General features: G+C 39.6%; 2 protein-coding genes across 2 annotated transcripts in view; both read left to right on the top strand.

The window, feature by feature from the left end:
- Positions 1-1,502: 1,502 nt before the first annotated feature.
- Positions 1,503-7,559, top strand: LOC104948413 (creatine kinase U-type, mitochondrial-like). The gene is made up of 5 exons (XM_010774609.1): positions 1,503-1,771; positions 4,502-4,700; positions 5,282-5,377; positions 5,738-5,959; positions 7,470-7,559. The coding sequence occupies exons 1-5, from the start codon at positions 1,626-1,628 to the stop codon at positions 7,557-7,559; spliced, it is 753 nt and encodes a 250-aa protein (XP_010772911.1). The 5' UTR covers positions 1,503-1,625.
- Positions 7,560-20,774: 13,215 nt separating this feature from the next.
- Positions 20,775-24,282, top strand: part of pdia3 (protein disulfide isomerase family A, member 3) — a 15,239-nt gene continuing 11,731 nt past the window's right edge. The window contains exons 1-6 of the mRNA XM_010774608.1: positions 20,775-21,071; positions 21,951-22,029; positions 22,135-22,252; positions 22,406-22,513; positions 22,742-22,871; positions 23,162-23,278. Of these exons, the coding sequence (XP_010772910.1) occupies positions 20,938-21,071; positions 21,951-22,029; positions 22,135-22,252; positions 22,406-22,513; positions 22,742-22,871; positions 23,162-23,278 (686 nt within the window). The 5' untranslated portion in view covers positions 20,775-20,937. The remainder of the gene's footprint in view (positions 21,072-21,950; positions 22,030-22,134; positions 22,253-22,405; positions 22,514-22,741; positions 22,872-23,161; positions 23,279-24,282) is intronic.

The raw sequence follows: 24,282 nt of genomic DNA, 5'->3' as shown, positions 1-24,282 counted from the left end.
ATTTTTGTAAATGTAATTTGACATCAGTTTGCTTTCTCATCTATCAATTCTTTAAAATAAGGTTATCCTTACTCCTTGTGAAGGACCAGGGTACACACAAACTGGGAGAACAGGTTGACAGAAATAGGGATTTTATTTACCCCAAAAATATACAGTTCTTTGAGGATATGTAATACAATCAACACAATACGAAAAAACATCATTATACAACATAAACTCTCTGAAGCCTAAGTACAACTGAACTTACAAATAACTTCAATAATGTTGAGGGCCCTCCTCTGTCTGAGACACACTGACTTCCTTCCTTCCCAAACTGCAGGTCTTTATAACCTGCTGGCCAGTCTTGCAGGGGGACAAAGACATTGTTCTCTAAGTCGCTTTGATGGAGAAGCACCCCGAACACCCCTTGGGTTTTAAGTGAATGGCACAGTCCAACCACGAAGACACATCCATAGGCAGGGGTGATTCAACAGCTCTGCTTTTTGCTAGGAGAAGGATGAGCTGCTGAACACTGACAAAAGTTGGAGTGACACTTAACAATTAACAATGTCTATATCCGACAACATTGTGTGTACTCATTCTGGTCAAATAAAGTTGGTTAGAAGAAGTGTCTGGTTGTATGTAAGATGTTAGTCAGATTTAAGAAATTTTAAGAGGTGTTGTTGGTTTTGAGGCCTGCAGTTACAGTCTTCATACTCATGCATTCAAACATCAGTGGTGTAAAGTAAGTATTACTTAAGAACTGAACTTAAGAACACTTTACAGGTACTTGTACTTAACTTGAGTAATCAAATGTGTTGACACTACTGGGTGTACTTTTACTCCACTAAATGTATGTAATACCTTTAGTTACTTTGCAGATCTGAATTAATGATGGTAAATATAACCAAGTGTTAAATCAGACTTTAGTTCCATCTGGAGTAAATTCACAAGCTACCCTGCAGTATACAAAGTCATTCAAACTAGCTGCACCTTTACCAGCTTCAATAAACTATTTGATGTTCAATAATTATAAAACATGTCATATATATTATTCTGAAATGGGCCAATCTGCACAATGAGTACTTTCAATTTTGGGAGTTTAAGTATATTTTGATGCTGATACTTTGGTACTTGAGAAGCATGTTGAATGCAGTACTTCAACACACAGTATTCCCACACAGTAGTACTTCTATTTTTACTTAAGTACACAATCTGAGTACTTCTCCCACTTCTTGAAGACATTATCTTAATCATGCACCGTGCAGTAAATAATGGAAATGCACCATTCAAGTAAAGTACCTCTATTACCTACCATATTCTGTTTCTATTATATTCTATTTTATTTTATTTACTTTAGGAGCCTCAGCCTGTGACTTAAGATTTTAATTGTGATTACTAAACTGTAGCTATGCACACATGACAATAAAAGCCTTGAAACTTGAAACTTGAAACATTTGTCTTTTGTTTTGAAGGATGTGTTTCCGGTATGTGTTTCTCCGTCCATCTTGACGCCTCTTCGGTTACTCCGGTTACTCCGGTTCCTCGGGCTGTCATTCCATCAGAGGCTCTTCATCACCTGTCCCACCCTCATCGTGGGAATAATACGCTTTATTAAACATCAAAACAGAGACAAAAATACAAAAATGGCGAGCAGCTTCTCCAGGATCCTGACCACCCGCCAGAAGATCGGTCTCCTTTCCGCGGTGGGGGGCTCAGTGACGGCTGGGTTTCTGCTGCACCGGGAGCATGTCGGGGCTGGAGCTCCGGTCCGCAGGAGTTACCCAGCAAGGTAACGTTTTTATTCACATTTTATGTCATTTTGATCATTAATGAAGAAGTCCTGATTATTATGCATGTTGTGTAATTTACCTTAATTAAAGAAAATGGTGAAAAAGGCTGGGAGGACATGAAAGTAATGTTAACAGCCTGAAAGAACATGACATTAATAGTAAAACCTACAGTTATCACTTAATTGTTTTAAAGTCATTGCCATTGCCATTTTTTCCTATACTTTATACGGTGTCTTTAGGTGTTATGACAGGCGTCTCATAAAATGTATTATTATGATTATTATAATTATTATTACGTTCTTATCTCACGGTAGGAATATATGAATTATGACTCAGATGCACCTATCGGTCACCTTAAAATTAAATGAAACGACATCGATAGCTGTTAAGGCTGTTGTCCAGTAGGGTAGGCTACAATAGGGATTTTTTTGGGGGGGACCAAATGTGGAATATCACGTAAAAATCCTTCTTAATTGCCATCAAAAATAGGGCAAAAGACGGATGCATAGCCCTCCTGTTATAATGATGTATTAAATCCGGATTAACTCAGATACATATGACTCATAACTTGTGCTATAGCTGTATAGATGGCATACTGATGGGATGGCTGATGCGTACGTGTCTCACTACATGTCGCATTATAAAGCATTGCATATAAAAAGGTAAATAAAATGTTATCTGCTGCTCAGATAAAGAACCCTGCCAACAATGTTGCATAACGGTCACACACTGAAAGAGCACCTGCAGTGTTAGAGGGTGTGTCTACTGTTTGTCTGACTCTAATGTATAGATGTTTATTTTGTATTTATTACATTTTCAACTAATGTGCAATGTCTCGTTAACATGCTGCCCCAATTTGGGATAAATAAAGTATTTCAACATTTCCTTAAAGTACTCGTTAGCTCCATTTAAAGTCGCATTATTGGATTATCCTTATTTCTTATGGTCAAAGAAGCACGTGAAGGTTCTCAAGATGGAGATGACCTTTATCAGAATGGTCAGTTTCATCTATAAGAAGAATGCATATATATGTTGGATGAACGTAGTGGATTGAAAGTATAATATTTTCCTCTGAAATTTGGTAAAGATGAAGTATAGCATGAAATGGTATTACTCAAATACAGTAAGTACCCCAAATGTGTGCGTATGTACAGTACAAATGTACTTCGGTACCTTTTCACCACTGACTAAAGGCGTTGACATTGGTTTGGAGATTAGTCTTTAGGCGCCAACCTTTTGTCTGAGTGACCCAACAGTCAGGAACTAATGCCTTTTTCTTATCAAGCCTTATTGACACAATTACCAGGCATCATAATTATAATCTAACTTCATACCCTGAGTCCTGCCAGCCGAATACGCCCAATTCCACGTTACTATTAATCATTAAACGTAGAGTCGTGCTAGGGTAAAGATACGGTTGATGGAAAAATACAATTTCTGCCTATGCTGATGAATCATTTTGTTATACTAACTACACTAACATCAAATATGTATATGGTTTATTCATATAGCAGGTTTATTTATGATTGATAGCTGTTAAGATAATCATTTTTTCTCATCGCCTAAATTCAGTGTTGAACAGTGTTCCTAAATATATCACTATCGACCCTAACAAGGGCAGATTGATAGCGTTATGAAATCATGCACGAACAAAAGTACACCAATGCATAACCTGTGCATATTAGTGGACAAATTACCATTTTTTTGGATCATTTCAATCTACATATCTTAGCCTTGCTTATCTGTTGGCAGACAACAGGAAACAGGAACCCATAAGCTACTTAGTCTGTGCTGCTTTGGCAACTTTAGACTTTGTCATGCCAAACCCAATTGAATTCCATCCCTCGCCTTAAGAAGGTTTTTTTGTTGTGTTTGGATAAAAGCCAGTGTTTGACAGCAAGGCTTTTTGTTTCCACTCTACCCTGCCTAAAAACTAAATAATACATTTAAAGACAGCACCGAATATGTCTGTGTTTTCATCAGCGGGATTAATTTACTCTAACATCAAACATGTAAAGACTGTCTTCTCTATCAGGACTGATGAAGGACATTTTTAACATCTCATGTGAAACATTGCACAGTGTCTTTTCTGCCTGTCAAATGTAATACTTGAGACGTTCAGGTGTCTTCTTCAACATACATTTAGATTTTATTATAACTCAATTTGTTTTTGTAAATATGCAATATATATTACTAAATGATAAAAGCCTGGTAAAAAATACAAGGAAATGTAATTCCGCAAGTTCCTTAAATGTGTGCATTCAAAACACTTTACATTAATATGAATGAATGTGTGTGTATTATTGGGTTTGGGTGAAAAACATTCCTGAGCCTCTCCTTGTGTGTCTGATACCATCCTGACCTCAGCAGAGAGAAAAAGCTGTAATCTGCATCTTCAATGATTCTTCCAGCATTGCTCTTGCATCACCTTGTATACTAATCCTGTATGCCGGGTAGAGTGTATTGTATTTCAGCCAAAACATACCCTACACTGTTATCAGCACCTAAAATAAAATGAGTAGACACATTTTGCAGCAGGGTGTCCCATAGCCATAAGGAAACAGTTAGCTGTGTACGTGCCATGTGGAAGTGTCCTTGAATGACTCACTCACTATGCACCTGCTCCAAGGACACAGCCCTGTGCCCACACTGCTAACAAGTCTTTTTTTCCCTCCCTCCCTTAACGATCAATGCAGCCATATGTTATCTTGAAATGTGTATTTGTGCAGTGCGGAGTACCCTGACCTGCGCAAACACAACAACTGCATGGCCTCTCACCTGACTCCGTCCATCTATGCCAAGCTGGTTGACAAGGCGACTCCCAACGGATACACTCTGGACCTGGCCATCCAGACGGGAGTGGATAACCCCGGGCATCCCTTCATCAAGACTGTGGGCATGGTGGCAGGAGACGAGGAGTCCTACGAGGTCAGATATCATAGTTTCCAAACACACACATATACGCTCCTTACCTTTCACTAGAAAGGGTTTGCACATGTCCAAGAGTCATCCTCAGGAACACTAGTAGGAGTTTGCAGTGACAAAGACAACACTGACAGTCTGAAGAGCAAACAATAACATTTATTTTTATTTTTATAGAGGATAGACTGATTTGAAATGGGAAAAGAGAGGGGATGATATGCAGAAAAGTCCATAGGCCAAAGTTGAGCCCCAGGACAGCAACGCCAGCTATACAAGTCCACCAACATACAGTAGGCATCTACTGCTGTCAACAGGGAAAGCAGCAAAAAGTGTTTTAACAACCTTTAACAACTAAGAGGCCAAAAAAAATCAATACTATTTGAAGTGTAAGCCACATTTAGAATATTTGTTCCACTTTAGGACAAGACGGCAGTCAGATTGTAATTCGACCTTGCAGAACACGTTAGTTGTTGCTTTGATCGGTTAGTTAGTTAGTTGTGTTAATGTGTGATGGTAAATCTGATCTAACCCTTAAAGTTACCAAACGTTATCGCATAAAAAATGTTAATTTCTTGGGTCTGTTTCAGGTTTTTGCAGAACTGCTGGACCCTATCATCAAAGAGAGGCACAACGGCTACAACCCAAACACCATGAAGCACCCCACCGACCTGGACTCCAGCAAGGTATCATCTCACTGTCAACACAGGACTCCTTATTGTCAGAAAACTAAAATCAGTTCTATTTGATGTTTCTCATTGTAATGAGGCCACACCTCAGGCCATTATGATTATAATGTATTATTCTTATTCATTTTCTCTCTGTGCTTTTATTTAAGTAATTGGCATGTAAGCTGAGATATAAATAGATATCTTGCTACATGATTAAGGTGAGATTATTGTCCCCCATGGAGAGATGTAGGTTATATGTGCAGTAACTATTCTGCACACATTTGTGTACGTACTGTGTACGGGTGTATGTTGCATGTATATATGTTATGTCTGAACGTTTACAAAAATGACAATAACTTCCTGCCCTTGTTTCAGATCCACTCGGGCAACTTTGACCCACGCTACGTGCTGTCGTCCAGGGTGAGAACGGGCCGCAGTATCCGCGGGCTGAGCCTCCCCCCCGCCTGCACCCGGGCGGAGCGACGGGAGGTGGAGCGCGTGGTGGTGGACGCGCTCGCCGGCCTGAAGGACGACCTCGCCGGGAAGTACTACAGTCTGACATTGATGACCGACGCAGAGCAGCAGCAGCTCATCGACGTGAGTAATGTAGTTGCTATGGACAACCTTGCACTTATGTACATTCCCAAAGATATTGAAGTGACTGTTATTTTGTATATATTGATTGTTGTGTTTTTATCTGTGCATATGTATAAATGTGTCTGTTGATTTGTATGTATAGGATATACATATTTTTATACATATTTGTATTTGGGATTGTGGGAAACGGTATTTCGATCTCTCTGTCTGTACACACAAACTGAAAGATTGACAATAACTTTGACTTTGACTAAAGCAAGGAGGATGCTCAGTGCTTACTATGAACATGTTGCACATTATCGAGGTACCACCTTTTTACTTGCAGTGCTATTGCAACACTTAAACTCCTGCTCGTCACAATAATTGTTTGTATAGGTATAAAGAAAGGTGAGCAGTGTTTTAGTAAACAACCTTTTGACAAAATATTTGTACAGAAAGCGATAGCCTTCAAGTACAAGTGTAATGTTATTCATAACTAAAAGTCAAGTGAGATATAACACTAGAACAGTTTACTGTATCATATCACCAAACTCTCTTGAGAAAAATCTTGTAAATGTACATCTCGTTATCTGTAGTTTTAAAATGGTAGAAGTAGTGGATCTACATGATCTGTCAGAGAGTCATGCTAGGACACTTTCAGATATGTACCACGGTCTGACACAGATGACAGACGCAGAGCAGCAACAGCTCATCGATGTGAGTAAAGCAGGGAGGCTGCTGTGTCAAAGTCAACTTAATTGTCAACCTTTCAGTTTGTGTGTACAGACAGAGAGATCGAAATACCGTTTCCCACAATCCCAAATACAAATATATATTAAAATATGTATCAAATATGTATATCCTATATATACACAATAAACAGACACATTCATACATATGCACACATTAAGATAAAAACACAACAATCAATATATACACAATAACAGTCACTTCAATATCTTTGGGAATGCACATTAGTGCAAGATGTCCATAGCAGCGTAAAAGTGTCTGAGTGTGTGTGGGGAGTTATAGTCCAGTGGGGGCAGGGGGGACTGTGTGTGTGTCCATGATGATGTTGTGCATTATGCTTAATGTCTGTTTCCTTGTATCTTGTCTTGAATATTTGTCCTTGTTGATGTTGCAAATGGAGCTGCTGTGATGCAAGACAAATGTCAGATTTGAACTGACAATACATGTATTATTGGATCGATGTATTGCATGGGGGTACCACTTGAGACTTGCAGTGCTAATGCAAATTTAAACTTGAGGGGAAAAAGGAAAGGTTTGCAGTATTTTAGTGAAAACCCATTTGACACCTTTTAGATTTAACGATAATACATTGACTGCAGTTTTAATAACAGAACAACATTGGTTATTTTTCTTATTAAACAAACTAAAAAAATGATCATGTTATTGAGTAACCAAGTTTCACACCTTGTTTCTGTCTTCATGTGATAAAACGATCCAAGTTAGCCATTGATGATGCCATTCACTTTAATATTAAAACGTGTGTTATCTGTATTTACAATAGGACCACTTCCTGTTTGACAAGCCCGTGTCTCCCCTCCTGACCTGCTCAGGCATGGCTCGTGATTGGCCAGATGCACGTGGTATCTGGTGAGTAATACCTGATTATAAATGTTCTGATTGAGAAAACCTTATTCTTCTGAAACTTCAAGACAAGGCAGGTTATTATTAGCAAATATTAATTATTTCATATACGTACACTTGCTACCAAAGCAATTGATCATGCGTGAACTGAAATGGGTGTATGAACCATTTTTCCAGAACTTATTTGAGGTGTGAATACGGTGAGTTTGGATCTGAAGTTAACAGCTCATGGTCATTTTGTTTTAAAGGGACCCAGGATAGACCCTTGTGGAACTCCTCAGAAAACTTTCTTTCATTCTTTAAATGAAAATATAGGAGCTCCTATCCAAGAAGTTCAAATTAAGTTACAGATCACAAATGGATGCTATTCTATATTGTTTTGTGTGTGGTTTATTGTGGCAAAATGTGTTTCTGGAGACACCGTCTGTGGCAGTTATATGTATAGATAGCATTCTCAATTCCTACACCATTTTCTCGAAAGGTGTTTTTGTCTCTTATGTTTATGTTTTTTATGTTTTATGTTTTGTCCTTGTATGTTTCTTTGTAAAGCGACCTTGAGGTTATGAAAGGCGCTATATAAATTCAATTTATTATTATTATTATTATTATTACATGACGGTTATGTTTTGACCCGAGTAACATAATCAGTTATCTGAGACAGAGGGCATTTCATTTGATGTCTGTGTTTAAATTGATTTATTCTCGGAGGTTAATTCGGACATCCGCTATGATTTGTAAGAACCTTTGTCTGAAACTTGCTTCAGTTCTTTCAAAAAAAATCCTCCAATTCTCCCAAATCAGGCAAATTCTCCAATGCCTATTGTTTAGTTCTTCACATTTATCATTTGTAATGCCTTTCAATCTGGAACTTTCTGACATTTAGTGACCTTTACATTTGAATTTCTTGCAGCAGTAATGTCCTGAGTGCTAAGGCTATGGTAGAGATGTATTAGCGATGCAGACAATACTCCCTCAGCCCTGAGTTTCGGCTTGTGCCCAAAAATAGCCCAATGCAACGCCTCAGCCAAACAAAATCAATCAGCAGCTCCCTCTCCTCTCCCTCTGCCTCTCCTCAATAATTCACCTTCACTTCACCCCTCCCTCATCTCTTCTTTCAGGTCTATTGGCAGCTTTCTCTTTCCCTCTCTGGCTCCGTCTCCGCTCCTCTCTACTTTCATTTTTGCACTTCCCATATGTCATGCTCTACTTTCTCTCATTTTTGCTTAACATCCCCCACACGTTCTTTTTCTGTCATCCTGTTCTACTTTCTTCGTACTCCTCTCTCTTCCTTTCCCCAGCCGGCTGTCTTCTTAACCTATCCATTACCTTATTAAATCCCTAACAATGTTAAGTAGGTCAGTGTGGACCAAAAGTCTTTGTAGTGCCTGACAGTGGCTATGTGCACTTCACAATTAAAAATCTCATGTATAAAAAGTTCACAGCTTGCCCTTAGATGGATGGTAGGAGAGGTCATCGGGTCATTAAGGTCTAATGGATGCTTCCTCTGGGGAGCATGAATGTGTTCAGCAAACGTCATTCTACTTTGCTTTTCACAATTGTTATTTAATTATTTGTAAGTAGAAATATTATCCCTACTGTTGCAGTTTAGGAAAGGTCAGAACTGTATTTTTTTTATCACTGAGCAATATCTCGATTTTATGTTTTTAACTGAAACTTGGATTNCTTATTAAATCCCTAACAATGTTAAGTAGGTCAGTGTGGACCAAAAGTCTTTGTAGTGCCTGACAGTGGCTATATGCACTTCACAATTAAAAAATCTCATGTATAAAAAGTTCACAGCTTGCCCTTAGATGGATGGTCATCGGGTCATTAAGGTGCTTTTCACAATTGTTATTTAATTATTTGTAAGTAGAAATATTATCCCTACTGTTGCAGTTTAGGAAAGGTCAGAACTGTATTTTTTTATCACTGAGCAATATCTCGATTTTATGTTTTTAACTGAAACTTGGATTGAACAAAAATAACAGTGCAGCTGTTCTTATCGAATCAACCCCTCCCAACTCTAGTTTTATGAGTCAGGAAAGAATGCATAAGAAAGGAGGTGGAGTTGCTATTTTGTTCAATGATTCCCTTCAATGCAGGAAGACATCTTATGGGAACTTTGCTTCTTTTGAATATGTGGCCCTTCAGCTGAAATGCTCCTCCCGAGCTCTGTTCCTAAACATCTATAGACCACCCAAATACTGTGCAGCCTTTTTTGATGACTTTACTGAACTGCTGTCTATAGCTGCATCTCACTTCGGTTAAATGGATTCCTTGCGTCCCTCACTTGCGTCGTTTCCCTGCGACTAGTCCCTCCCACCAGGGAAGCATGGAGAGACGCAAGGAAACCACGAGAAGCAGGGAAATGAGTTTTAAGAGCAATGGGACGTCCTTTCCTCCGGAGCGTCACGTGAAGCGACGTCCGTTTGTGATGACGCCGCACAGCTGATCGTCTGACAGCAGCCAGATCAGTGCATGCGCTGCATCGTCCAATCAGTGAGCGATACACAGTAAGGGGGCGGGGCGAGTGTCTGAGGATTTCACCGGAGGATGGTCTGGTATCGCTCCTCGATCCTCGGTTCTCTGGCAAAAATAAGGCCACTTCCGGTGATACCGAGCCCGAGGAGCAAGGAAATGAAAAATAAGAGAGTGAGACGCACCCTATAGTGTGTATTGACTTTGACCGTCTAGTCATTGTTGGTGATTTGAACATGCATGTTGACAACCTCCCCACCTTCATGTGTACTCAGGTCTCTCTTGAAAATAANCGGAAGATTAGCATTGGACGAAGGGCGGCCGTAAACCAGGCGGCTCGAAGCCCAGGAGCTGATGCAAGGGGATAGAGGGATTTTGGGTGGAAGACAAAGACGTGACCGAAGGCCAGCTTTAGGCTCGACTGAACAAGGCCTCATAAGTTTCTGCCACTTGGGTGTGCAAATGAAGGGTGAGCAAGAGGGAAAGTGGATAAAAATACCGAAATAATGGGTACTCTTGTGTACGTTGTTTTACTGTACTTAGTCTGCATTGCAGCTTATAAGCATTTAATTAAAGAATTGGTGATATACACAGTGATAGATGTTAGAAGACTAACGTTGGGGTATAATAATAGATAGCCTTAGTCGTACGCCTGAGTAAGTATTATATCCATTTTCATAATCAATATTATATCTTCAACTTTACTTTAAAAAAGGCTTCTACTTGTAACCTATTCCTTAAACACTAGAACCGCCAGAGGTTTTTGTATAGGCCTACCTAAACCCGTCAAATCCCGCTATTAGAATGCAATTTTTAACAACATAGGGTGCTACATAACACACTTTCAGGAAAAGTCACGGACTGGGAGACTTTAATATTTTATTGAAAAAAAGTTACATTGCACACACACAACACACATCACACAAATTGACCCGATTGGCGGTTCTAGTGTTAATCACCCCTATACAAACACAGATTCAATATTTATTGCGTCAGTTTTTATCAGTTACCAAGAGGGAGGCTGTGGCTCAGTAGATAGTGTGCTGGACTTCGAATCAGGGGAGAGCAAGTTTGAGTCCCACTGCAGTCAGCATGTCGTTGTGTCCCTGAGACACTTCACCCCAAAGTGCTCCTGTGGGGATTGCCCACAGTATTGAGTATGTCAGTCGCTTTGAATTAAAGCATCTAACAAGTGACATGTCATGTAATGTTGCCTTGAAGACATCAGTAATGAATATTAAAACTGCACCAATGTCAAATGAATGTTTAGTGCCAACAATTTATTTTTGGAACTTAAGTAGCAATTGCATTTTTGCACAAAAGAAAGAGGGGTTTTTGTTCCAGACCAAAAGGAGGTAAATCTGTTTTTACGAATTGCAAGAGGAGAGGATAAAGGGAGGAGAGGAAGAAGGAGAGGAAGAAGGAGGAAGTGTTCTTGTGCAGTCTGTACTTGTAGTTAGTATTTGTCATGTCCTTGTTCGTCATACAGTACAATGGAGCTGCTCTCTATTGTTGTGAGTGTGTGGTCATTTATTTATTTCTGATTACATGGAGAGAGGAGATGGCTCTTCACTGTTTCTGAGTGCAGTGATCAGATTAGTGCTCAGTAACATGCTGCAGATTCTAATTCATCTCATTGTCTTATGTATGACATGTAGATGTCTCTTTGCTATTGACTGAACACAAGCAGCAAGTGTGAATGAAATCTAGGACTTTTAGAGATGTCTAAATGTTGGAAGTAGAGAAGCGGCCGTCTGACTCCAACATGTTTTTTGTTGGGCTGTTTGTGTCTTCCATCATTCAGACGTGTTTCCACTCAGGAGAGGAGCACTTTGAAGCCGGAGTCAACAAAGTAATAAATGGAGGAACAGATAAAGCAGGGACAGCTGGAGCAAAGTGTAGGAGGAGAATAATGATTAGAGCAGAGACAGTGTCCTGGGTGTGGAAACACTTTGGAAAAGAGCTCTTGAGTCCTAACAAAGTATTTTCATGATGGTCTAATTCAGTGAGGAGATTCAGTTATGATGAACACATCAAGGTTTGACAACTTAAAAGCGTACAGGGACGTAAAAAACCTGTTTATGTAAGTGTGATTTTAATAGAGATTTAAAAAATGTATCTGATTTGCAAGCCCACTTTCCTCAGTTCGTCATTGCAGTATGACCCACAGTGCAGGGAACATGAAAGTGAAAGTACTATCCAAATCTGGCTGTGAAAATAATTATTGTTGGAAATTCTTCGTCTTCGAGAAACTACATAATCTGCAACTATAGTTTATCAACTTTACTGATGCAGCAGTTTTAATGAGAGGAGCAGCCACGTGTCTGTTTCAGAGGTGGGCTTTACTTTGGGCTTTTGTTTAGAGGAGGCATTCTTTAAAAGGTTATTGAACGCTTGCTAATGCCGTCCGGCTGCTTGGTTAAGAGCGTAGACTGCTTGTGTTTATATTTGTCCATACTTTAGTAGTGAGAGGTTTGCAGATGTCTGGGCTACAAACTGCTCTGTGTCCGCAGTTACAGACAGTACTTGGATAAAGCTTTGCATTCCGTACCTTTTTAATTAGGGCTAAAATATGTTGTTGGGAACCAAATACAGAAATATTGAAGCTTTTAAAAAGCACATGTTAACCATAAATGAAATGATTTGTATCATGCTGGGAGACTATTGTTGAGGCATATCATGAGAGTGGTGCAATGAGGGACTGAGCAAATTAATAAACACATCATGGAAATAAGATTTTAGATATTTATACAAATCAATATGTTGTGGTCTTTGTTGATTTGTTGACATTCCAAAAATGGGAAAATTCTGGAAAACATAATTGGGGAATGCATTTGAAACAAAAAATATGCATAAAAAAAAAAACCTCACTCAATTCATAATTTGTGTACATTGATGATCATATTTTTATTTTAAAATGACTTAAACGTGACATGCCCCCCCCCCCTCAGGTCCAGCTGGTGCAGACGGTGATTGANCCTGCTCTGTTCCCATAGATATGATCAATATCTATGTAACCTCTCATTACTCCCACTACTTATCTCATCACCTTCCCTACAGTATGCCTCTCTATAATATAATCTACATATATAACATATATATGACCAAACCCAGATTACTGCATTCTTTCGGATGCTTTTGAAGGGTTTTTATATGAAACTCAAGATCAAACGTAGCTTTAAAATGGCAGCAAACATTTTTGAAGGATGCACAAACTGCAGGCTGTTGTAAAGGAGCAAAAATGGCCGCCTGTTTGCCCAGTCTAAAATGGCCGAACATTATCTCTGCTTCTGAAAACACTCCTCGGCCCACTAAACCTGGCTGTACCTCGCCTGAGTCCCTTCCTTACGCATGTCCTATACTCAGAATATCACCCCCCCCCCCCTCCCTGTGTGATGGTGCCTCATCTTATTATGTGATGCTTGTGTAAGTCCATCCATTTGTGCTCCTACTCTCCATCGTAGATTGTGTTTCTTTTCACTGTAAATGGTTTTGAATGTAGATTAACCGACTGAAGAGACTCCAGAGGATTTGTATGTTTGGTGACACACTGCTGTCAAAGTGTTGAAACACACACTAGCCGGGCTGAACTGTAAACAACAGAAGCAATATCATTTCAGCTCATCTTGAATGTCACACTATAATATGTTTTATTAAAGAAAACCTCTATTTAACAGTACATCCGCTGTCTGTCTCTCATTTGTTGATGAAGCGCTGTTTGATGTTCTTGTTTCTACATGACAGCAATGCCATTCTTTGATTTCCAGGAGGATTGTAATGCTGGTGCATGAATCTCAGGCTTTAGGTTACCATGGCAAACCAGCATGAGGAATAGTGATTGCGATCAGCGTGGTTGCAAAGTGTGACAATGTTCAGTCAGATGCATAACTAACTGTATGCTCATGTTTTCACACAGGGCCAAGCCAGATAAATATGGAAAATGATAGCTTTTCTTTACATAATTTAACACATTAGGACACTTGCTTTTACTTTAAATGCAATCTTCTCTCAACTTCAATGAAAGGATACAGCAGGTGATTTCATATTGTTTTATTTTCACCAAATAATCCCAGTAGAATAGCTTGATATCTTATTCCTCTGTGACATTACAGAAGCTATGAGAAAATAAATTCTGGTCTAAATAGTTTTCTCTCCTGTGTTTTGATTTGTTATGATTGAATTGAGTTTTAACAATATGACCTCAAATGTTTTAGGACACCAATATGCTAACTGCGCTAGCATCGCTCACTTGAGGCAATACGTATCAATGTTTTTACTCTGCATCTCTCACATTGTTTTTTTTATCATTGAAGCAATTGTTCACTTCAATTCAGTTTAAGTGAACTTTAAGAAAGTAAAAACAAAAGTCAGAAACTACTGGTGTTGCTGTCACAAGCACGCTGGGGACGGTACAACAATATTAAGAGAAACATTGTTAACTTTGTGTTTTTTATTGGGATGTTTTTACAATAACAAAATATAGGATACTGCCTGACAGACCTCAAATAATACGCTAAAAGAATTGTGTGCCATTGCTGCCTTATCTGCACCAAAGGGTGAATATTACACCTTCAAAAAAGTGCCCTTTGTTGAAGAATGAGCTCAAAGACCCCAGTACTTTTCCTCTGCAGTGCAGGCAGTACAGTGTGTAACAAGTGCTTTGTCCCGTCGTGGATGAATAGATTTTTATTGTCTTGAATGAAGAAACAGGCAACATTTTTTCCAGTGTTGTGGTCTGGACCCAGGGAGACAATGCGTCCTGTGTTTCGGAGGAAGACGCAGCGCAGACGTCAGAAGTGTTGGAGTCGTTAGGAATCTGATTCTCTCTTTTCAAGGATTCAGAGGAAGCTTCTGGTGTCCTCAATGCATCCTCCCTCCCCTCCTCCCTCCCTTCCTTCCTCTCTATCTCGCTCATGCACAATGCTGCAGACCGTTTTCTCTCCTCCTCCTTGGCTCCAGATATGGATGATGAGCGAGCAAGTTGCCATGGAAACGTAATCACAGAGGCAACAGGGGCTCAGATTTGAGATTGAAGGGGCTTTGTGGGGGAACCGAAAACAAATCTGTACAGCACAGAGAGAGAGCTGGAAAAGCACACACTCACACACAGAAAACAGTCAGGTTTCAGGGCATAATATGAGGATTAAGTCATTTGCATTAATTAGTCTAATGTGGAAACAGGATAAGACATTAGTGGGGGAGAATTGAGTGACCTTGACACAGTTTTACAGAACACTGTGTAGCTCACCTCCTTTGACACACAGTGCAGATGAAAAACAAACCCAAGCGTATCCTCTCACCTCATTTGACCTTCAGCTGTTTCCATCGAAGTCTGTTATTTCCATCTCCGCTGGAGGTTTACAGTAAACGGTGGCTGCTGCAAAGGAGGAAGGACAGCCCTGCTTTAAGGGATTAGCACAGCTTGTCTGAGCCAGAAAGAAGAGGGGGGTGTGTGAGGTGCTTTTGAAAGAAACTGGTGTTTTCAGGAAAGAGGGGCTTATAATAAGACACGTGAAAATCCATGAGTGTATAAATAACTGTGTATACTTTTAACCAGCTTAAGAAAAAACACTTCTTGCAGGAAGCTTAACCTGCAGGCAAATAATACAGAAAACAGTTTGTATTATAAAGAGTCCATACTACTTTATTATCAAATTATACATTACTTTATTGACATATGACATTAAACGATACAAGTGGTGAAATATATGCAGTTGTATCCTGCTTCATGCTTTACAGTATAAATTAGCTGTAAAAATGCATATCAATAATAAAAAGGGGGGCTTATCAAATTACTATTGCACTTTTTTAATTATTATTGCATGTCAAGGTATTGCACATACCCTTATTCAAAATGATATCTTTAGTCCTGCTGGGTGGTGGTTGCGGGACATTTGTGTATTTTATGGTAGTTTGTTCATGTTGTGATATGGGAGGCTGTGGCTCAGAGGATTGTGCGCTGAACTTCGAATCAGGGGGTAGCAAGTTCGAGTCCTACTGCAGTCAGCATGTCGTTGTGTCCCTGGGCAAAACACTTCACCCCAAATTGCTCCTGTGGGGATTGTCCACAGTACTGAATGTATGTGAGCCGCTTTGGATTAAAAAGCGTCCAACAAGTAACATGTCATGTAATATGTTTACAGTGCAATACTTGAGAAAATAAAGTATAAGAAAGGGAATTCCAAAGTCCATAAGAAAAACCTTTAGATGAAACCTAAAGGGATCTACGACTAAGGTGTGAATAATTTGAGTGCATTCACATTACAGTGATTAATACATTTTGGTTTAAATAACAAACCTTTCTAAGGACATATTGTGGAGTCATGTGAACCACTGTGCTGTCAGAGAGCTCCCTCTGCTGGCATTATAGGTTCACTTTATATGAGGGAAATGTTTAGCACACAGTGTCAAACTCAAGGCCCGGTGGATTTAATTTCGGCCCGCAGGATAATTTCTAATTACTATTAGATCTGGCCCGCCGGTATATTGCACGCACACCTTCACTCAGAGCCTGACCCCAAACATTGAGAGCCTGACCCCAAACATTGATGACCTTGCACCCAAGATGAGATGCCAAGTATCTGCTTGAACTAGCATCACAGAGCAGCACACTGAGTTTAATGGATGTTTCCTTCTGCACTTTTTTTCTTGAGAAAGCAGGGCATGTTTGGTTTTTTCTTTGAGGGAAATAGTTTTTTTTAAGCTGTTGTTGGAAAAATGTAATCATAAGTGACTTTGCAGATAGAGCCATAAGAAATGTATGCAACTGATTATTTAATGTTTAATGTTGTTTCTATAGGCAATAATTTAAGCTTTGTTAGTTCCAGGCTAATAAATTCATTTCAACACGTTCTGCAATAAACATTGAACCAGTCTGGCCCTCGACTAGTACAGGTTTTATAATGGCCCACTGTGTATTTAAGTTTGACACCCCTGGTTTAGCATGTTCTGTTTGCATGTGACTGTGTTAATGATTAGGACATATTATCTCCTGGGTTTCTTTAAAGTGGACCTATCAAGCTATATTTGAATAATATAGTGTAGGACCATACCTATATAGCCTAAGGCATATTTATACTTTTTACTTTTCAAAATACCAAACAGATCATGCATTTTAGCCATTCCTCATTTCGCTCAATTTAACCATAGATATTTTAACACTGTCTTTGCATGGGCTGATTCTGTGAGAACAGCACCATCTACAGGCCGGCATATGTACTACAGCGTCTTCAACGCTTTCCAACGGCAATGTCCGTGGCTGTCTCCTCCTGATTGGTGGAGTTGGCCCAATAGCCGTAGCGCCACTTCTGTGACTTCACAGAAGTGTTCAAATCTGGATCAGTCTGTATCAGATCCGTTGCAGCCCCTTTTTAAGAGATTTGGGTATGGAGGAAAATTGAGAGGGTTGTGTTTTCTGACACTTGGTGAGTTCCCTGGAACACCGGGGACACATATTCATGTATAAAAGACGTACAAAAGTGCATTTTGCATGATAGGTCACCTTTAAATTAAGAAAAAAAGAGCATGAATGAAATCTGCTTGCGTGGCTTTAACATGAGAGTCAGATACATTTTAATGTATCTGAATATATGTAATCTTTCGTGCATTTACCTTTTTTCATGTTGAGATTGAGATAAAGAAGAAGTCAGACAATAACATAGAGGCAATTAAAAAAAAGTTGTTAAAAAATAAATGCTCTTGGATAACTGGCTGATTTAACGTGTTGCACACTTTATGTGTAACTGGAAAAGCTGATCCCTTCAATATGTTCATAGCCAGGTTAAAGTGTCAGTGGAGCCAAACATGTGCTGCTGTCTCCCCTCCGTCCTCCAGTTTTGACAAACCCCACCTCTCGTTCTTCTGCGTATCAATTAATCTGTGGTCTTTCGGATTATTTACAGCTGTAATTAGGGTAATTTATAACGTGAGCATGATCTTATCTAAAATAACAATAAGATAACATAAAATAAGATGGACCGTTATAAATCCCTGTGGGGAAATGAGGGGTTAAAGGTAGGGTAGGTAAGAATTGAGAACCAGCTCGAGTGTGCTAGAATTTGAAAGTATGCAGCCGGAAAAAATCTGCCCCTTCCTTCAGATTTCCTTACAGAGCCCCACCTCCAAAACACACACGAACGCGCACATGACCAATGAGGGCACGAGATAAGTTTGTGCACAGATGGAAGGCTGACAGGCAGGTAGGCCATCCAGTTACTTTAGCCGGGCCGGCTCAGATGATTGGTCGTACTTTTTACAGTACCACGGCTTCCACAGATGAAATGTGTTTATATATTTATTGTCAAAGTATTTAATATATTCATTGCTATCGGGATGTTAAGAGCATTCCATGGAATATAACAAAAAGTGTTTCTGAAGTGAATTACCTACCCCACCTTTAAAAGTATATTTTGACACAGATATGCAAGGCCTCAAAATGAATTTATAAAACTAGAATCACCTTAATGTTTTATGTACTTACATTATGCACTTACATATTTGGTGTATAATGCAGAAATAAACTAAGTTGCAAATAAATAGATCTATTGAAAGCTAGAAATCATCATGAATCATGATTGGAAAACATTGTACTTCCTGTATTCATTTTGGAGCACACATATCTACTTTGGCTGAAATGAAGGCCTTGCACCATTGTGTCTCCTTCAATTTGATTTCTTTTTATGTGGAAAGTAAACTGTATGTTGCATTGTTGGAGGTTAGAGGTCTATTTACCTGCTGTTTAGATTGTGCTTGTACTTTTCTAATAATTATGTTCAAGTTGCTAATCAGGAACAGGGGAGAAAAACTAAGTGGATGGATAAAGGACCAACAGAAAACACACTTTGGGTAATGAAAATTATAGTTTTAAAAGCGTTTGTCATATCCCTAATGGCTCCAGCACACTAAATCCTGGGGGCTTAGTGTTTTCCAAAACAGATACGTGGCACACAGACAGTAGAAATCTGTAGATCGACGTGGAGATCCTCAGCGTGATGTACCTGTCATCTGACGTCAAACTCATGACTCGTACCTGTTTTTTCCATCTCAGGAACATTGCCAAGCTCTATCCAACGCAGAAATGGAGATGGCTATCCATGCCTTTATTATATATTATATATTGCAATGCTCTTTTTTCATGCATCAACAAAACATCAATAAACCGGCTACAACAGGTCCAAAATGCTGCAGCCAGATTGCTCACTCGGTCCAAAAAAACATGCCACATCACTCCGATCCTTTCTGCCCTGCACTGGCTCCCTGTCCATCTCAGAACCCAATTCAAAGTATTGGTTTTCACATATAGAGCTGTCCATGGCCAAGCCCCAGCCTACATTAACGACCTGATCCACCCTCACAGCACAACCCGGGCCCTGAGGTCCTAAGGGTGCCCCGAACCAGGTTAAAGACTAAGGGGGACCGTGCCTTTGAGGCGGTGGCCCCAAGGCTTTGGATTGAACTCCCCCAGAAGCCTCTGTCTCAGAGATTTTGAAGTAGCTGTCTTTCATTGGTGTTTTACCTGCTGTGTTTTATGCCTTTTATTCTGCATTTTATAGCTGTACTTTGAATTGTGTATTGTGTACTGTATACTGTAAAGCACTTTGTACATTCGTGTTGAGAAGGGTGCTATAAAATAAAGTTGTACTTACTTGCTTATATCAGTCAGAGCCAAGGTTGTACTTCATTTTAAAACACCTGTGATTTATATGTTAAAACGTTTGACTTCACCATAAGTGCTGCCAGTGAAGGAACATCTAAAAATAAAAAATGGTGTTAATGATAGATAGAAAGATAGGATTTAGAGCAGCATATGGATTTAACATGTCATTTATTGCACAGGTTTTAAATGGTGTAACTTGAAAAGCTGACAGGTGTCTAATGACAGCCAGATAAACCTGTTAGTGGACCCCGGAGCAAAATCGTGCTGCAGTCTCCCCTCTGTCCTCATTTCCTGCATTGAGTTTCTATCACAGTTTTTCTCCAGTTTCAGCACAACCCACCTCTTTTTCTTCTGTGTCTCAGTTTATGTGTAGTAATTCTGATCGATCACAACTGTATTCAGGGAAATACAAAGTGTGAGCACGATATAAGGTTAAATAAGGATGCAGGCCCTGGGAGAACTTATAACAAGAACTAGTGGTAGAGACTAGAACTGCAACCATAAACTCATAATTGGCTACTATTTTTTATGAAGAACAACTTTTGGGGAAAAAAAGTTGAAACCCTTCAGTTTTGAGAATTAAAAAAAAATATTTGATTGCTTTTTTATTGAACAATTAAAATACCAGGGCACACCTGTTGTGTTTTAAGAATGTATTCTATAGGAAAACAATAATTCCCAGAATAAGTGATGTCTTAAAATATACTGGGAATCGCATGTTCTTTATTTAATTAAGAAGAAAATAAATCCAGAGTAATTAATGCAAGTATTTCCAAAGACACCAGCAAATTTCCTTACCTAAAAGAAAATGCCAAATAAATATGTTTTTCACAAAATTAGCAATTATTAAGATTAAATCTACACCTTAAATAATTACACATTTAGAGTTATTTGTGCTTCATTAAAAAGCCATGATATCAAGCAGTCAACTAGTAACATCACCGATTCTATGTGTGATTTTTGTCGAGTTCTGATTGGTCCTGAGACGACGAGCTCTCATTTGGCAGTTTCCCATTGGCTGACTGAGGCAGAGTGACAGGTCAAATGGACCAATGGGAGGCTGCCACACTGTGGTTAAGAAAGGTCCCCGCTGTGTAACTGCACATCTCTCTTTCTCCAACATCAGCCTCCAGTCTGCTTCATTTGGCCCTGTCGGAGGAGCTTTCAGCCACACAAGAGCTGAAGAGGAGGGCTACCCACAGAAACAATTTGCATCTTTTTACTTTGTTAAACAAAGTAAACAAGCCATTTTAACATGTTGAGGGTGCTGGTTTTGGCTGCCCTCGCCGGCTTCATCGGGGCCAGCGACGTGCATGACTACACGGATGATGATTTCGAAAGCAAAATTGGACTCCATGGTCTGGCTCTTGTGGAGTTTTTTGCCCCATGGTGAGTATTTCCTATAGATTGGATAAAACATAATGCTTTGTGGAGAGCATTTTAGGAACTATGTGGCAGATTATCAGATTGTGTGTCAAATAGTCTTCCTTTTATTGGCTAGTAATCAAACATTAGCATGTTAGCTAGAAGCGGAAAGGTCTAAATCCTAGCTGTTCATTCATAGGTTTTGTTTAAGTGCACCCGTGATTGACAGACATGTATTACTTGACAGTGCATTCAAACATTAAACTGTAATAAATGAGGTTTCCTTGGTAATGATTTGCTGTTTTTAGCCGCTGTAAAGCATTTGCTATGGAAGCTGTGAGCTAATTATGCTACCAGGAAGTTAGGGGTGTGTCCTTTCCCTGTTGTAACGTTCTGATTGGTCTGGGAAGTTTTGGTGTCCTTCTCTGATTGGTCCATGGCAACTGTGACGTATTTTCTAATGTGGCAAACTTAAACAAAAAGTTTATAATATTGACTAAAACGTTGAAATTAAACACTTAAGTAAACGCTAAGGTTTTTTCCAAATGCTAAAATACAATTTCTTCTACGTTGTAGTTTAAAGATTGTGAAAATGTGTTTTTGTTTCTTAGTTGTCTGTGACAATAGTCATTTTTGATCATTTTGCTCATCTTTGGTCATGAAAACATGGGCTTCTGACAAGTAAAGTTACTTGGTTTATAATCTTGTGAATCACACTCCACTTATTTTTTCTTTACTAACTTTTTTAAAATTTGACACACCTTTACCTCAGTGGTGTCAAATTCCACTGTGAAATAACTTGATCTCCCTCCGGATTTCCTCGAAGATGAAACTTGAACACGGCTTAGTATATGTGTAAGTAATTCCCTTGTTTGACTGATCCGTTTCCTCTGTGTCCTTTAGGTGTGGCCACTGTAAGCGACTGGCACCTGAGTACGAGGTAGCCGCCACTCGTCTGAAAGGAAACGTCGCTCTGGTCAAGGTATAATGCACTTCGATTAACTTTCAATTTTCTTTCAATGTAGCTTTCTGTTCTGAGTCTCTCTCGTGACTCTTCAGAAAGTGAACGGTTTTCCTTTCCCCTCAGGTCGACTGCACAACCAGCAGCAACGTATGCAGCAAATATGGTGTCAGTGGGTACCCGACCCTGAAGATCTTCAGAGATGGAGAGGAGACGGGTCCCTATGATGGTCCCAGGACTGCAGGTATTTGCCTCTGATATGATTTTCTCATGTGTGTTTAAATTCTATTCAAGGCTCTCTATCTGATCCTCTATCACCTCAAGGTTATTGACATTTCTTCTGCTTCGCTCCCATCTTCTCTCTGTCGTCCGTCTGCTTTCCTCTGACTCTCTGTAGATGGGATTGTCAGTTTCCTGAAGAAGCAGGGTGGACCAGCTTCTGTGGAGCTTAAGACCGAGGCAGACTTGGCCAAATACACCTCAGACTCAGACGCAAGTGTTGTTGGTGAGTTACTTTTCAAATTTCAGTCATTCTATGGGAAAATTTGACACGATAAGACCATGGTTATTGCATCCTGATCTGAACATCTTAACTATTTGTATCTGTTTTATTGTGTTGCACCGTTGAGAAGCCTGTGACCTAAGATGTTCATTGATATATCTACACTGTAGCTATGTACACATGAAAATACAAGCCTTGAGTCTTGAACATGATTCATCTTTTCGTTCCCAGGGTTCTTTGCTGATGAGAAGAGCACAGCTCAGGCAGAGTTCGCCAAGGCCGCCAACGCCTTGAGGGAGAACTACCGCTTCGCCCACACCAACTCTGAGGCTCTCCTCGCAAGCCACGGCGTTGATGCAGAGTAAGTAGCTCCTCCTAATAATAATAATAATACATTTTATTTAAGGTGCCTTTCATGACTCCCAAGGACACCGTACAATTTGTTAAATATTCTAAGAGGTAAAAGCAACAGAACACAATAAAAACACAAACATACCGTCATGGAGAAGACAATTAAAGTGTACTCTTGCCTTTAGTGTATTCATTATTCTTGCTTCAAGTCCTTTGGAGCAGATATTTGCTAGATACCTTGTGCCCTTACACATTTGTGATGCAGGAAGACTTCCTTGACATTTCGTGTTTTGTTTCCAGGGGAGTCATCCTGTTCCGCCCACCAAGACTCAACAACAAGTTTGAAGACGGCACCGTCCAATTCAGCGGGGATGTTTACACAAGCAACAAAATCAAGAAGTTCATCCAGGACAACATGTGAGTGTTAAAGTTATCTCAATGTAACATCTGCAACGTCTGCAAACCTCGCAAAAATAGCTGGTCTTGTTAGCACTGGTGAACCCATCCGTTATCTTGCACGGTAACGGCACATATTTACATGCATGGCCCAGTTCCAACAGGACCTTGTGTGGTGGGTGAGGCGTCCACTCTGCAAACAGTCAGCGCTCACTCATTCCTGTTAAGTTTCTCTCTTATTATTAATAAAATACTGGACTTCATAGTCTGATTCAATGACATGATGGAAGTTAAATAGAAAATAATAAGTGGTTCTTTCAGAGTAGAAAAATAAAAAAACGGTCCTTGCCAATCGTCATGGCTGCGTCATTTGACAGCTCTGTTCAGATAAAACCAACATCGAGCCAGAGAGATGCCTCCGTTGGTTTGAAAGCAGTTGAAAGAGAAGATCAGTATCTTCAAACTCAGCATGAAAAAGTATTACACTTAGAGATATGTGGAGACAGTTTGCTGGCCTCTCAATCTTCACAAGTTATTAAAGTTGGCTGAAGTCATCTTTAAGTTGATATTGCCAAACAGTTTTTTAAGATGTTGTCCACTAGTGAACTTAAAAACACATTGTTTAGTAAGTTCTCTTCAAAGTGAAAACACAAGCATGTTATTTCTGCCCCCCCTCCATTTGCATTCAAGGCCCATTAGACTGCCCTAAAGAGAGTTTCCATATGTGTGCATTGCAAAGTTGAGGCAATCCATCTTGGCAGTGATTCATTCATGTGTTGCCCAGTATGTGCAATAAGTGACTTTTGTTATTAATTTACAGGACGTGTAGTAACGATCAATTTGCCTTTTTTAGTTGGAATTTATAGCACACGTTTCTATAAAACTTACAAATGGGTTTAAGATGATAGCTACATATGGTTAACCAGTATTCACACTTAGTCATGTGACTGAGCTGCAGCTTCCTGTACCCAAAATACACACTGCCCAATTTCCTTTCACTTTCCCTTTGTTCCTGCCTCGCCTCT

The sequence above is a fragment of the Notothenia coriiceps genome, unplaced genomic scaffold, assembly GCF_000735185.1.
Source record: "Notothenia coriiceps isolate Sejong01 unplaced genomic scaffold, NC01 NC01_scaffold00014292, whole genome shotgun sequence".
NCBI lineage: Eukaryota > Metazoa > Chordata > Actinopteri > Perciformes > Nototheniidae > Notothenia > Notothenia coriiceps.
Note: the sequence above shows the minus strand (reverse complement) of the source record. Positions and strands in the feature narration are given on the sequence as shown.